Here is a 16,149-nt window from a genome sequence, read left to right on the forward strand (position 1 = left end):
TTTATCTATCGACATTTATCTATCCACATTTATCTATCCACATATATCTATCCACATTTATCAATCCACATTTATCTATCGACATTTATCTATCGACATTTATCGATCCACATTTATCTATCCACATTTATCTATCCACATTTATCGATCGACATTTATCTATCGACATTTATCTATCGACATTTATCTATCGACATTTATCTTGAGACATTTATGTGTCGACATTTATCTATCGACATTTATCTATCCACATTTATCGATCCACATTTATCTATCCACATTTATCTATCGACATTTCCGAGAAAATTTGTCTAGAGACATTTGTCTAGAGACATTTGTCTTGAGACATTTATCTTGAGACATTTATCTATCCACATTTATCAATCCACTACTATCTATCCACATTTATCTATCCACATTTATCTATCCACATTTATCTATCCACATTTATCTATCGACATTTATCTTGAGACATTTATCTGTCGACATTTATTTATCGACATTTATCTATCCTTATTTATCTATCCACATATATCTATCCACATTTATCAATCCACATTTATCTATCCACATTTATCTATCGACATTTATCTTCCGAGAAAATTTGTCTAGAGACATTTGTCTAGAGACATTTGTCTTGAGACATTTATCTTGAGACATTTATCTATCCACATTTATCAATCCACATTTATCTATCCACATTTATCTATCCACATTTATCTATCGACATTTATCTTGAGACATTTATCTGTCGACATTTATCTATCGACATTTATCTATCCACATTTATCGATCCACATTCATCTATCCACATTTTTATCTATCGACATTTATCTATCCACATTTATCTATCCACATATATCTATCCACATTTATCAATCCACATTTATCTATCGACATTTATCTATCGACATTTATCGATCCACATTTATCTATCCACATTTATCTATCCACATTTATCGATCCACATTTATCTATCCACATTTATCTATCCATATTTATCTATCGACATTTATCGATCCACATTTATCGATCCACATTTATCAATCCACATTTATCTGTCAACATTTATCTATCGACATTTATCTATCGACATTTATCTATCCACATTTATCAATCCACATTTATCGATCCACATTTATCTATCCACATTTATCGATCCACATTTATCGATCCACATTTTTCTATCCACATTTATCGATCCACATTTATCTATCCACATTTATCTATCGACATTTATCGATCCACATTTATCGATCCACATTTATCTATCCACATTTATCTATCCACATTTATCTATCCACATTTATCTATCCACATTTATCTATCGACATTTATCTTGAGACATTTATCTGTCGACATTTATCTATCGACATTTATCTATCGACATTTATCTATCCACATTTATCTATCGACATTTATCTATCCACATTTATCTATCCACATTTATCTATCCACATTTATCGATCCACATTTATCTATCCACATTTATCTATCGACATTTCCGAGAAAATTTGTCTAGAGACATTTGTCTAGAGACATTTGTCTAGAGACATTTGTCTTGAGACATTTATCTTGAGACATTTATCTATCGACATTTATCGATCGACATTTATCTATCGACATCCACATTTATTTATCGATCCACATTTATCTATCCACATTTATCTATCCACATTTATCTATCGACATTTATCTTCCGAGAAAATTTGTCTAGAGACATTTGTCTTGAGACATTTATCTTGAGACATTTATCTATCCACATTTATTTATCGATCCACATTTATCAATCCACATTTATCTTCCGAGAAAATTTGTCTTGAGACATTTATCTTGAGACATTTATCTATCCACATTTATTTATCGATCCACATTTATCAATCCACATTTATCTATCCACATTTATCTATCCACATTTATCGATCCACATTTATCTATCGACATTTATCTTGAGACATTTATCTGTCGACATTTATCTATCGACATTTATCTTGAGACATTTATCTGTCGACATTTATCTATCGACATTTATCGATCCACATTTATCAATCCACATTTATCTATCCACATTTATCTATCGACATTTATCTTCCGAGAAAATTTGTCTAGAGACATTTGTCTAGAGACATTTGTCTAGAGACATTTGTCTTGAGACATTTATCGATCCACATTTATCTATCCACATTTATCTATCCACATTTATCGATCGACATTTATCTATCGACATTTATCTATCGACATTTATCGATCGACATTTATCTATCGACATTTATCTAGCGACATTTATCTATCCACATTTATCGATCCACATTTATCTATCCACATTTATCGATCCACATTTATCTATCCACATTTATCTATCGACATTTCCGAGAAAATTTGTCTAGAGACATTTGTCTAGAGACATTTGTCTTGAGACATTTATCTTGAGACATTTATCTATCCACATTTATTTATCGATCCACATTTATCAATCCACATTTATCTATCCACATTTATCTATCGATATTTATCTTGAGACATTTATCTATCGACATTTATCTATCCACATTTATCTATCCACATTTATCTATCCACATTTATCTATCCCCATTTATCTATCCACATTTATCGATCCACATTTATCTATCCACATTTATCTATCCACATTTATCGATCCACATTTATCAATCCACATTTATCTATCCACATTTATCTACCCACATTTATCCATCGACATTTATCTATCGACATTTATCTATCCACATTTATCTATCCACATTTATCTATCGACATTTATCTATCCACATTTATCTATCCACATTTATCGATCCATATTTATCTATCCACATTTATCTATCCACATTTATCTATCCACATTTATCTACCCACATTTATCTATCGGCATTTATCTATCGACATTTATCTATCCACATTTATCTATCGACATTTATCTATCCACATTTATCTATCCACATTTATCTATCGACATTTATCTATCCACATTTATCTATCCACATTTATCTATCGACATTTATCTATCGACATTTATCTATCGACATTTATCTATCCACATTTATCTATCCACATTTATCTATCGACATTTATCTAGCGACATTTATCTAGAGACATTTATCTCGAGACATTTATCATGCGACATTTATCATGAAGCATTTATCATGAGACATTTATCATGAGACATTTATCTCGAGACATTTATCATGAGACATTTATCGTGAGACATTTCTCTCGAGACATTTCTCTCGAGATATTTCTCTCGAGACATTTCTCTCGAGATATTTCTCTCGAGACATTTCTCTCGAGACATTTATCATGAGACATTTCTCATTAGAAATTTCTCATGAGACATTTCTCATGGAAGTGAGACATGTTTTCAGAAATAAAAGCAGGATCATAACGAAGCGCTCTTTTGATGAGTTGACAGCCCGACAAACAATTTCGGTTCTATAAAGCTTTACAGGAGCAACATTAATACCTGTAAAGCTTTATAGGAGCAAATTTGTTAGTCGGGAGAAGTAATTAAATAAGAATTTCAAATCCAGAATCTTACTTTAAAGTCAACGTTTACATACATATTTCGATGGGTTAAATTTAACAAGGATTTTAGCGTTTTGCAAAATTTAATTTTGTTTTTTTGCAGATTTTGAAGTAACCTAGACCGAAATGAATCACTTACATTCCCGATTTTGTAGAAAACTATTCCATCTGCAAATCCGAGGTTTCAGCATTGGATTTCGTTCTGGGTTATTTCAAATTTAATGCAAAACAAAAAATTAATGCTGTTAAGGCTTAAGGCTGTATCCAAGTCTAGGAGATGAAGGGGGCCTCCAAGAAAATGTGGATACAGGGCCCCCATAAGGCTAGTTACGCCACTGTATTGCATTGCATTTTTTATAAACTTATGCAATTATGATTTGTTTACCTACACTACACAAAACCAATGATTATGTTTTGTATCTACCTATCAATTCATATACAACAACAAGGTCACATTTGAAAACATGCATACACACAATCTCATGTCATAAACTTCTCCAGATAAAAAAATAAGAAAACACAAGAATTCAAGATTACTTTTTCTCTTCTCTTCTGATTTAATATCGCAAGCGCAAACCAACGCTTTACTCGTTCACAAATCACAAAAAGTTGAACAAGAAAGAGAAGAATGGGAAGAGAAAACAAAAGAAAAGAAAATACAGAAAATTTTGTTTGCTCCTTATTTATTCTGCAGACACAGCATATATGGTCGTCTTCCTTACTCCTCTTTTTGCTGTCTAACACAATTTATATAACCCTCTCTGGCAGAACCAAAACCATTCACACATCCATGCAAGCTTCGTACAATCGTATCATATGCATATACACACATACCATCATAAATGTACTAATTTTTCGTTACGTTTTTTCTTAGTTAGCTCCCCATGCCAGGCCTGCGTTAAAATCTATGCAATAGCTTAAAAATCATGAACATTTTTCAGATTTTTATCTATACCTCTTACGGGCATTCACAAGGTGAATTTCTTGTTTTTGGACTTTGCGTCTGATTTTTTGATTATTTCCATATATCTCCTTTACGACTTGATTGATTTTGTTCTAATTTTGCACAATTATACTAACAATCATCCTTAGTAATTTTAAGTTTAATTAAATTTTACGAAACTCACCGCGTATTTATAAGAAATATTAATTTTATTTCTTCGCCCCGACGCGACGTTTCGAAGAACTTTCAAACTTCGTGGTCACGGGATTACAATGGGTTTGATGGATATTGTTAAATGTTGTTGTTTGTTCTCGATCGCGCACGCAAGACAAAGAGCATGGAAGCCGAAACCGAATGTAACACAAAACATACCTTTCCAATTGGAAAAGCGAGCTTTTCTTCCCTACATTAAGGAGATTTCGGGTGGAATTGCAAGAATTTTAGGCAAATTTGGTATAAAAACCATATTTAAACCACCAGCCAAAGTTCGACAGTTCTTAAGAACACCAAAGGACACAATTCCCCTCTAAAATCCAGGAGTTTATTTGGTTCCTTGCAGCTGTGGTTCATCATACGTCGGAGAAACAAAAAGAGCGATCAAAACAAGATTAAATGAACACGTTAAAGCTATTCAAAACAATGCAGTCACAAAATCTGCAATATGTGAACACATTGCTTATAACGATGAACATTTTATTAGGTTTGATAAAGCCAAATCGATTGCCGCAGAAAGGTTTTATGTACCCAGGATAGTAAGAGAAGCTATAGAAATAAAAAAGCACAAGAATTTCAACCGCGATTCTAGCTTCAAACTATCGACAACATGGGACCCACTGATAAGCAAGCTTAAACCAACAAAAATGAACACAGAAGTAGCTGACGTCGTGAGCGTTGTGTGTACACAAGACCACACAAGTTCTATTCAAGAAGAACCAAACCCGTCATCACCCACTGCAATAGAAAATGCACCAACAACTACGCACAGGTACAACTTGCGTGCGCGATCGAGAACAAACAACAACATTTAACAATATCCATCAAACCCATTGTAATCCCGTGACCACGAAGTTTGAAAGTTCTTCGAAACGTCGGAGCGAAGAAATAAAATTAATATTTCTTATAAATACGCGGTGAGTTTCGTAAAATTTAATTAAACTTAAAATGATTGATACCCGCGAAAAGCATAACTTAAAATCCTTAGTAATATTGCATTCTAAGATATTTTTAAGAATATATTCTTGAACCACAAAAAAATCGAAAAGGAAATCAATTTTTTTCGTACCTGTAGTATACTTTTTTTTTATATTTCTCGAAAACGGATCAAGCAATGTTTCGCAAACTTCGTCAAAACGTTAATAGACTATGTTTAAATAATGTTGCATACTAAAAATTTTCATTAGTGTTTTATGTTCTTTGAAAGAAATATCAGGACAAGTCGTTGCCATGAACAACTATAGTTTCAAAGTACTCCTAACCAAAAAAAAAAAAAACCAAAAATATCATTCCTTTTTCGTTGTAATTTTGTTCCTTTTTGCGTTTAAAATGATGGAAAAACGAATCAAAATATCCGAAAGCTTTTTATTAGGAGTCTTTCTCGCGGAACCCATTTCCCCGAGAGTTTTCATCCAGAATAAGGCTGATTATGAATTTTTAAAAATGGTAAACACGACTTTGAATGAAAAACTGCATGGGGTATCATTTTTTCAAATTAAAATTCTAAAGATAATTGAAATTCAAGCAAGACAAAGTAACTTTTTTAAATAAGCAAAACCATTATATGCGAGGTAACCTAAATTTTTCAAATTGAGTCGGATTCAGTTCCATACTTTGAAAGTTTTTTGGTTTCATATTAATATGCTCTCTAATAAAAAAAAAAAACAGACTACCTAATTTAGTGCACTAGAAGTGTGGAAAATCCTATTAAAAAACATCAACAACAACAAAATTTGGAAATCATAAAAAGTTCTCTGTATTATTCTGAAATTATTATATAACTGCAAGACTTTTTAGTTTCTGGAAATTCATACATTCTTCAGTAGGGGGAAGTGGTCACCCTTCGTACACGGTCACCCTTCGTACAGTGAGCTTAAAACAAAAACTAAACGGTATTCAAACACGTGCTTACTAGTGTGCATAGACACAGTAGGCGCCGAGCTGCTAGATAAATTTTGAATCCTAAGTGCAACGGATTCGGTCGCCACAAGACTTTTAGTGTTTTTTAGTGCTCTGAGTAATTTTTGTATGTACATTTGATGTCATGTTGTGTTTAAGTTAAGTATGTTTTTGGCTAAACAGTAATGAAGAATTGTTGTTTAAAGTGTTAAATTTGTGTTTTAATTATAAATATTGCAAAATCTCAGTACATTTTTTCAAAAATCGATTTTTCTGCATTATGTACAGCTTGGGGAGCATTCGTACAGTCAAACATGGGGCACATTCGTACGCATACGTATGCCCGCCAGTAAGTTTTCTTGAGCAGATAACAATCAAAACACGGAGTTACAGTTTTATTGAAATGAAATTTAAACCTCTATAATAAGTTTTTCGCATTCTATAGTAAATTAAGGTTGGTATTTTTATATATGTAAATAATAATTTGTTTCAGAATCGTCGAATCGCGAAAAATTAAGTTTTTTATTTGTTTTTGTTTTTTTCTGAGTCAAGCTCAATTAATTAATAAATTAATAAGTAATTAAATGTTTTAAAACTCAAATTTGGCATTTGACAAATCAAAAGTTAGTCAAATTAACGTTTTAAATATCCTGTCCGAATGTACCCCATGTGCTGTACGAAGGTACCCCACGGGTGGGGAGGATTCGTACAAAAATCTAATCCCAGTAAAATGGCTATAACTATTTAAGCCTTTGACTTAGAAGTGTCAAATTTTTTTGTAAAGTGTAATAATATACATATTACAAATAAAGTCCATTTTCTCAAAGCTGGAGTGAGTAAATAAATAACTAAAAAAAAATAAGTAAAAACTGTACGAAGGGTGACCACTTCCCCCTACATATTTAGGTGCCCCTAAAGCTTTCCATATTTTGAAGAAGAAAAAATGTAAGTTACTTTGATACATTGCGCACTTGCTAACTCAGGGTTAGTGTGATGCACTCTTTTTAAAAAAGAGATTAACCCTCTGTAGGCACACCTCTTTTTTGAGAATTTGGTTTATACTTTTTCATGGCGCTAAAACTTTTTTCGGTCTCACTATTTTATGGAGAATCATATTATGAAATTGATGTAGAATTTTCCGAGAAATTCGAATACTGTATTCATAATTCCAAAAAAATGTATTTTTACCCTTATAAAGACATTTTTCTGTGACAACTTTTCATTTCTGTCCTGCCAAATTCGCACCCGTGTGCCGACAGAGGGTTAATAATAATAAAATTTAGTAAAAAGTTCCTAAAACGAACTATATTGTAGCCGGAGACAAGAGCAATAAATTCATATCATTACTATCTCAATTTTGTAAAAAATAAATAATAATAGATTTTAAAAAGTTAAAATTATTGCAATAGAAAGAAAATTAGAATTAATTTGAACTGAGCATGTTCTCGGTTTGTGGATCTTATTAAGAAACTAATTTTATATACATAGGTACATAAATACTTCTATTTTTATAGAATTCTTCTTTAAATTCAAATAAATGAATTTATTAATAAGTAATAATAATTATTATTTTTTTTTATGTCGAATCTCCACCCCCTCTTGCATCTAAAAATTTATTACCCATAGCTATCTTCCTATACAAAATCAAAATTCATATAGTCGACGAGTAGGTTAGATACTACGCAGCTCCACCAACCAATGCACTTGCCACTGTGGTGATGTCATGTGTAACAAGAAAATAACAAAACCAAAATAAAAAAAAAAAAAAAACGTCAAAGCAAAAGAAAAAAAAAGACGTCAACCAACCTAACCTCAAAAATAGAAAACGTAGCGAGAAAGGTTGCTTTTATATTTTCTTGTTTGCAAAATGCTTTAACGGAACACACAAAATTTTCCTAAAGATTTTATAAATTCATTTTAGTTGAGTTTCAGTGTTCAAAGCTCCCAGATCATTGTTTAAAAAGTGTGTTTTATTTTGCAAAATAATAATAATATTAAAAGCAAAAAAAGGTATGTAAGTACATAGTACACATACAAATTATCTATATATGTACTTTGGAGGGATTATGTATAAATATTTTTTTTTTCTAATCAAAAAAACCAGTACAGAAAAATTAAATTTGTTATAAAATTCATTTACCTTTGATTTTAAGCAAAAAATGAATGAAAAATCATGTATTTTTCCAATAAAAATCTGTGATAAATCAATTTCAATTAATTAAGAGACAAACGAAGGCCTTTTTATTAGGAAAAATGAGGCCATTTAATGTCACAGAAGAAAATATACTAGATGCATTTGTTAATACAGACAATAATCGCCATGTTAGCTAAAGCTAATTGAGCAAAAATTAATGAAAAATCAGTAAAATATCGACGTAAGTATTAAAAGATGTAGATATACTTTTACTCTATTGCCTATTTAATGTAAAAAAAACACGCCCAAAAAGTCTATTTCGTTGATATTTGTATAGAAATGACAAAATTAAGGTTAATGCTGTCTTTGGTAAGGAAAAGTTGTATAGAAAAACTTATATAAGCTTCCAGTAGTTTCCATTTAGCCCAGGTACTTTTTTTGTTAAGAAAAGAAAAAAAGAATATAGTATACATTTTTTCTACGTCTCCAGTAATGTTACAAAAAAAAAAGAGGCTCTTCAAAATTCAAAAAAATTGCTATCGTTTTAGATTTATTGCTATTTTTTTATTAGAGTTTACCGAGTTGAGTAATATACGATTGTGTTCTAGATTCTAGTATTTCTAATAGCTTTTCATTCAATAAATCCATCAAATTAAACAAATTAAAAGTATTAAAAAAGGAAAAGTACACAAATCCTGTGCGAATTTAAGAAAATATAAGGTAAATCTCTCAAAAATGGACATAATTAAATGTCAAAGTAAGTATTTGGTTGGAAAAAATGTATTTATGTATTAAGTTCTATCTATTTTACCATAAAAATAGACATAACTAAGGCGAAAAAGGCTCATCCATTCGTTATCTTTTCGTTTCTAGAAAAAAATTATACAAAAATTAGGATAACTAAGCTTTTTTTACTTTTCTAAAAAAAATACTGCCTTTGCTGTGAAGAAGTTTGTCTCAAATAAGAGTCCAAAGAAAAAAAGGTCCGTTAAAATTAACCAGAATGTTATCGTTGAAAATTAAGTTCTAGATCTTAATTTGCAATGAAGGAATTCAGTATTAAAAGATTGTGTTTTAAGTTTCTTTAAGCTTCTGATCCTCAAAACGATCAAAATGTGTTTTAATAGAAAATAAAACAAAACTATTCATCTCCGAATTTAGCAAAATGTGAATCATTCGATTCGGAATTTTTAATGGCAACTATTTTAAAAGAACAGAATTGAACAGAGCAAGGAGACGATATAATGACTAAAAAGTGCCATTCATATTGTCAATGTCATAAGGGCGTTGCCACGATCTCGCAAGATCAGTTAAAAGTGATTTTCCGTTCAATAAGATCAACAAGATCGTCTTTAAATCAATTTTTTTTTACATGAATTCGACAATAATTTGTACAAATTAAGGCAAATGTCATTGTGCTCTTAAAGATTAACAATTAGTTGAGAACATAATAAGATGAACAATGGGGTACAATGAACCCAAATAAATCAATCAAATCTTGTACAATTAATCAAATTTCTATGACCAATTTTTAAGATAAAAAACGATAAAGCTATCTTGCTAGTATTGGAATCAAGCTAGACTTGCGTTGAATTTTGTTAGAAATGGCCAATTCTGATATCGTTATGTTTCGGTGTTCCCGGACGAATGTAGACTTAGGGTAAGTTATCTTTTAAGGAAGCATCTCAATAAATTGATCAGTATATCTAGACGGTAGTTGGTTCAGTTGAGCTTTCTTAGACTCAAGCTGAATATGAAAAAACTGTATGAGCTCCAAGGGAATATTATTTAAAAGATCATGTTCTAAGAGAAAAAAAATGTTAATTGGAGTAAGCGTCTATTTTACTTTAGGTTTTTGGCTTTCACATTTAATCTTTTTCAGTTTCACATCTTCTTATAGTGGGATCTACATTTTTATAAAACATGACTACTAATTATTCATTCTTAGGATTCATAAATACCCAGTTAAAAAATGTAAATAAATCGTACTCACTTTGGATTGTAATTACTCGGCAATACATTTTGCGAGTTCTCAAAACCATTTTCTCTTGCGATCAGTTTTTCATATATCAAGTCCGGATGATTGCATAATTTCTTCAACGTTGTAATATCCGCAAGAGCTGATAATGTTGATCCTTCTTTTTCATCAGAGTTTCCTACAAAAAAAAAAAAAAAAAAAAAAAAAACAAATTAATCATCAATCTAGTTAACTTTAATTCTTAAAGCCCAATTTACCTGCTAAACTTCTTCGAATTTTATCCGATTTCAAAAAGTTCGTATACAATTGAATTTGAATTTGTGTCAACTTTGAACATATGACCATTTCAAATTTAACCGGAAGATATTTCGTAAGAATTTGATTAGTTCTCCGAATGATGCATTGATTTACAATACCAATCAACTCTTGAGTCTTTGTCAAAGCCTTTGCTCTCTCCGCATCAGAAGAATCTGAATTCTGACCTCGCAGAATGGGATTTTCGTAAGCTCTTTTAAAATCATTTGCTGATCCAAGCATATTTGGATTTACGAAATTGATCAAACTAAAATATTCAGTAAGATCATTTTGAATTGGTGTTCCAGAGAGGAGAACTCGTCTTTTAGTTTTCAAACCCATTAAAGCTTGATAAGTTTGATTTTCGCTGTTCTTTAAGCGATGACCTTCATCACAAATCACAATTCCCACCTCGGAGCGATTTAGAATCTGTGCATAGAGACGAAAAGTTTCATAACTAATCAAAAGAACAGGAGTTCCACAACGCTGATTGCTATTTGTTATATACTGTTCGAGATTCTTTGTTGTTTCTTCCTTCGAACCACTGTCAATGGCTAAACAATGCAAACGACCATGTAACCATTTGTTGAACTCTTTTTCCCAATTCTTCACCAAAGAACTGGGTGAAACAATGACAGCTTTTGAGATAGTTGGTCGGCATTCTGGGCTTTGTCGCAGAAGTGTCCACACAAGAGTAACACATTGAAGGGTTTTTCCCAATCTAATTGATAGAAAATAGTTAAATGATTTCTATCTCCGTGACCTTTTTTGTTATAAAAATGAACTCCTATGTGGGCTTGAGGTCAGTTTTGTTACAGTGATTACAGCCTTCTTCAGGACTCTATTATAAATATTCTTAATTTAAAAATACATACTAATAAAAAAGACAAGAAAAACCTATACCTTCAATGTTTAAGTGTGAACAAATTTTAAAATATTATAAAAATAAAAAAGGAATATCCAGCTGCAATAATAATAGATTTTAAGAAATCTCTTAGAATTTGTTTATACTTAAACATTGTAAGTATAGATTTTTATTGTCTTTTTTCTTAGAATTCTTATATTAAGAATATTAATAATAGAGTCCTGAAGAAGGCTGTAATCACAGCCGAATTGTCGAGGAAAACTTAAGAGATGTAAGATTTAAGAAAGAATAGAGTATATTTGATTTCAGAGATGAAAAAAAACAGGTGTGGAATCGGCTAAGGTGATAATTGTTGATTGTTTATCATCACAATAAAAGCTGAAACACAATCACGCTTCAGGGCGTCGCTTCGTTGCGTTACGTTGAGAAATCCTCAAAGCGCGCTTCTGTCACTTTGACTTTGAACAGCTGATTGCAACATAAAATCTGCTGTCAAATAAAAAAAACACACTCACTCACAAAATTATTGGGCCAAGTCTTTATCTTGATTTAATTGTGGAAAAATGAAAAAGGATATTAATGTGTTTAAAAAATGCATAGAAATTTGTTTATTCTTTAATCCTATAGTTATAAAAACAAAACCAATCAAAATATATTGTTTTTAACAATAAAACTCAGTCTAAAACATCATTAAATTTTTTTTGTTTTTAATACGTAAATTGTTTTGATTTAAAATATCTCGATGTCGTTTTTTTGTGCAAAATCTATATAGAGAAATTAAAAAACACACATAGTTTTGCAATAATTTATTTTTTTTTATTCACATTTGGCGCAATAATAATGTGGGTGACTGTAACTATGTCTGTTAAATGTCAGAAAGCGAGCAAAAGTTCAGTCTGGTTGAACTTTTGCTCGCTTTCTTACGTTTCCTTACGTTTGTCAAAAAAAGCGTACGTAAGAAAAGCGTCATTGTGTGAGGATACACAGATTTCCTATAGTTGAACTTTTCGCAGTTGTCAAAATCGACGGCAAAGCGTGATTGTGTTTCAGCTTTAAGTACTTTTGCTCCACGTAAGGTGATTATCAAAGTGACGATCACCTTTTTGTTAGGGATTCAGCTATTTATGTCACTTTCACTTTCTGTTTTTATTGCAATCCTCAACGGCGAACTTCATTATATTAAAAAATAATACGAACATTTTAGTTCGTTGAGTAAAATATGGTTTCTTGTGAAGAAAAAATATAAAATATTTAATATTTATTAAGAAATGAAAAAAAAAAAAAAAAAATAGGCACCGATAGGGATCGAAAATCGGTCTTCCCTGTGTGAGTTGAATACTCATCGAAATCTCTGCACTTGTAGGGTTTTGGTGATCACTTTACTCAGAGCAAAGAATAGGTGATGGTCAAAAGTGACAAACAAAAAGGTGACAATCAACTATCACCTTAGCCGATTCCACCCCAGTACACTTGAAAAAAGAAGAGTACCATTTATGTCAAGTCTTGAAAATGTGTTTTTTTGTGCTTCTTGCATTACATAACATTTTTTTGTTGTTTTTTAATTATCTGTATGACTCTAAACATTTAAATTCAAGATTCATATAATATTCATTTTGATCAATTTCAATGAAGCCCAATTCCTCTCATCTCGTCACTTCACATTCATGACCAAAAAATACTCTCTCAGTGAATGCTGAAGTGGCAGGAACAGACAGTATACAGCGTAAAATTTTTACAGTTATCAATATAATTTCTCGAAATAAAAAGAAATAAGAAGCTTAACTCAAATATTAATACCTTGATTTTTTACATGAAAAAATCTAATGTTTTCAGGTCTTAAACAAAATAAAATAGATAACAAAATTAAATTAAAAAGAAAAAAAAATTAAGTTATTATTTCTGAAAAATCATTCCAAAATAGAAGTTAGAAAGTTATCGTGTTTTGACGAATATTTTAAGCCTCGTTTTTTAAGTAAATAATTCATTCAATTGTCTTTAGAAATATGAAAGTTATCCGCCGATTTGTAAACGTTGAGACGTTTATGCCTTAAGTAAAAAAAAAAAAAAAAAACAGAGTATTTTGACGTACTCGATCAGAGTTATAGTTTATAGAGTACACATTAAGGTGATTCAAAAAAATCAAAATCCTTTTTTTTCATTTTGTACTTCGAAAAATCAATTGCTAGACACCTCTAGAAGGTCTTCCGCTTCGCAATTTTACATTTTTACATCAATCATCTACTAAAAAAAATTTTTTTATATATTGACTTCTAAGCAAATTTTTGTTTACATATTCTTGAAGGAAATTTAACGCTCTACAAAAAAGGCCTTATACAATTTTTTCGTTCATCTAACCGTTTAATAGATATTTGAGGTCCAAAAATCGAGAAAATCTTAAAAAAATCGTTTTTTTGTTTCTACAAAAAAGTACTTGGCATTAAATTGATTGCTTTTACCGTTTAGAAGATATTGGTATCCAAATCGCAATGCATACGGGTCACAAGAAAACTGTTGAAATCTGTGGGAATTGGTTTGGATACGAATATCTTCTAAACGGTTAAAGCAATCAATTTGATGCGAAGGACTTCTTTGTAGAACGTTTAAGCCCCTAAAAGAATACATCTTGCTAATTTGATAAATTTTCAGTGAATTAGAAAATTTGGAAAAGTAAAAAATGTTTTTTAAATTTTTTTTTAACTTTGACCTCGAATACCTTTAGAATGGTTAGATTAATGAAAAAAGTATACTAGACATTTTTTGTGGAGGAATCTGTTTTCTACAAGAATATGTCTTGCGCGTTTGATTTATGATAATTTTTCAATTTGTTACAAAACTAGAACAAAAAACAAATTTTTAAAGATTTTCCAATTTTTGGACCTCAAATATCTATTAAACGGTTAGATAAACCAAAAAAGAAAAAAGTGTATAAAAATATGTAAAGTTGATGTATAAAAACTTTTTTTTTATTAGAAGATTGATGTAAAAATGGAAAAATACTAAGCGGAGGACATTCCCATTAATATAAAGAGCTCATATTTGGTGAGTACAAAATACCCACCCTAGTACACATAAATGAAATAGAAAACAATACTCTTTCAGTATGGTTGGGAATCCTATCTCAAGCCCACATAGGAGTTCATTTTTTTTTTTCTTAAATAGTTAAAAATAAAACAAAGTGATTTCTAAAAAAAACATCTCTTACCCCATCTCATCAGCCATGATACATCCATTGAAGTCGCCCTTATTCCCAACAACACAATCATACATGAACTTGACACCTTCTCGTTGATGTGGACGCAAAATATTACTTAGCAAAGGATCAACAACAATGTGAACTAGAATCTTGCTACTTTCCATTGTTAGCCTTTCATGTTCTGTATATTGTGGTGGTTCATACAAAACCAAAGCATTACAGGCAAATGGGTCATGCAGTGCTTTGCGCACTGTTGTCCTTCGTATACCCAAACACCGGTTGCTATTGTAATCTGGGACATAATCGGCAATTGGAACTTTGAAGGGTTTAGATAGAATCTTTGATATAGCTTCTTCATATTGTGATGGAGGTATTTGAGTAGTGATTGTTAGATTTTCTGTATTTTTGCAAGTTCGTTTGCGTTTATTTTGAAATGGAGTAATAAATTGACTACTACTTGGTGAATTTAATCGCTGTGGTGTTTGACTGGGAGCCAAACTTCGACGCTGTAAAATTTATTGTTTTTTTGTATTTTTTAATAAAATAGAATATAATTTAATAAATATATTTACCATTATAACAATATTTTAACAAAAATAAACATAGTTTTCACGTAGAATCGTGTCGCAAGAGGTTTTTATTTTGAATTTTTTTTGATTTTTGAACTGTAGCTGTCACAACAAAAGGCAAAAGTGCATGATCGAAAAAAAATATGATAATTGTGAATGGGTCTTGGCGGGATTTGATTTTTTCGAAGTTTTTTTATAGGGTGGTTTGGTTTTTAACCAACTATAAATTGATTTTTTATTTCCATCGGTTTTATTAAAAAAAAAAAAACATTCTCCATGGTGATTTTTTTTTTCAATAATTTTCAAATTGAATTTGATTACTAAATTGAACAAAAATGATGCTTCTTCAAGCTATACCTATATTCAAATACTTATTTCCAAACCTGTCGTGACCAGAGAAACCAGCGAAGAGAAGATTTTGTTTGTCTTTTCTACTTGCAGAGATTTTGTCAAACTGCCTGACAAACAATTTAACTTCTTTAAAGCTTTAGCAATGCTGCTGTTGTTTCTATAAAACTTTATTA

At 30.7% G+C, this 16,149-nt stretch overlaps 1 protein-coding gene across 1 annotated transcript in view; it reads right to left on the reverse strand.

Annotated features, from left to right (window-relative positions):
• Positions 1–16,149, reverse strand: part of LOC129916991 (DNA repair and recombination protein RAD54-like) — a 36,759-nt gene extending 20,610 nt beyond the window's left edge. Inside the window, exons 1-5 of the mRNA XM_055997292.1 lie at positions 16,009–16,149; positions 15,629–15,945; positions 15,066–15,562; positions 10,962–11,719; positions 10,720–10,882 (exon numbers count right to left, since the gene is read on the reverse strand). Coding sequence (XP_055853267.1) covers positions 10,720–10,882; positions 10,962–11,719; positions 15,066–15,562; positions 15,629–15,631 — 1,421 coding nt within the window. The 5' untranslated portion in view covers positions 15,632–15,945; positions 16,009–16,149. The remainder of the gene's footprint in view (positions 1–10,719; positions 10,883–10,961; positions 11,720–15,065; positions 15,563–15,628; positions 15,946–16,008) is intronic.

This window comes from Episyrphus balteatus, chromosome 3 (genome assembly GCF_945859705.1).
Source record: "Episyrphus balteatus chromosome 3, idEpiBalt1.1, whole genome shotgun sequence".
In the NCBI taxonomy this organism is placed as follows: Eukaryota; Metazoa; Arthropoda; class Insecta; order Diptera; family Syrphidae; genus Episyrphus; species Episyrphus balteatus.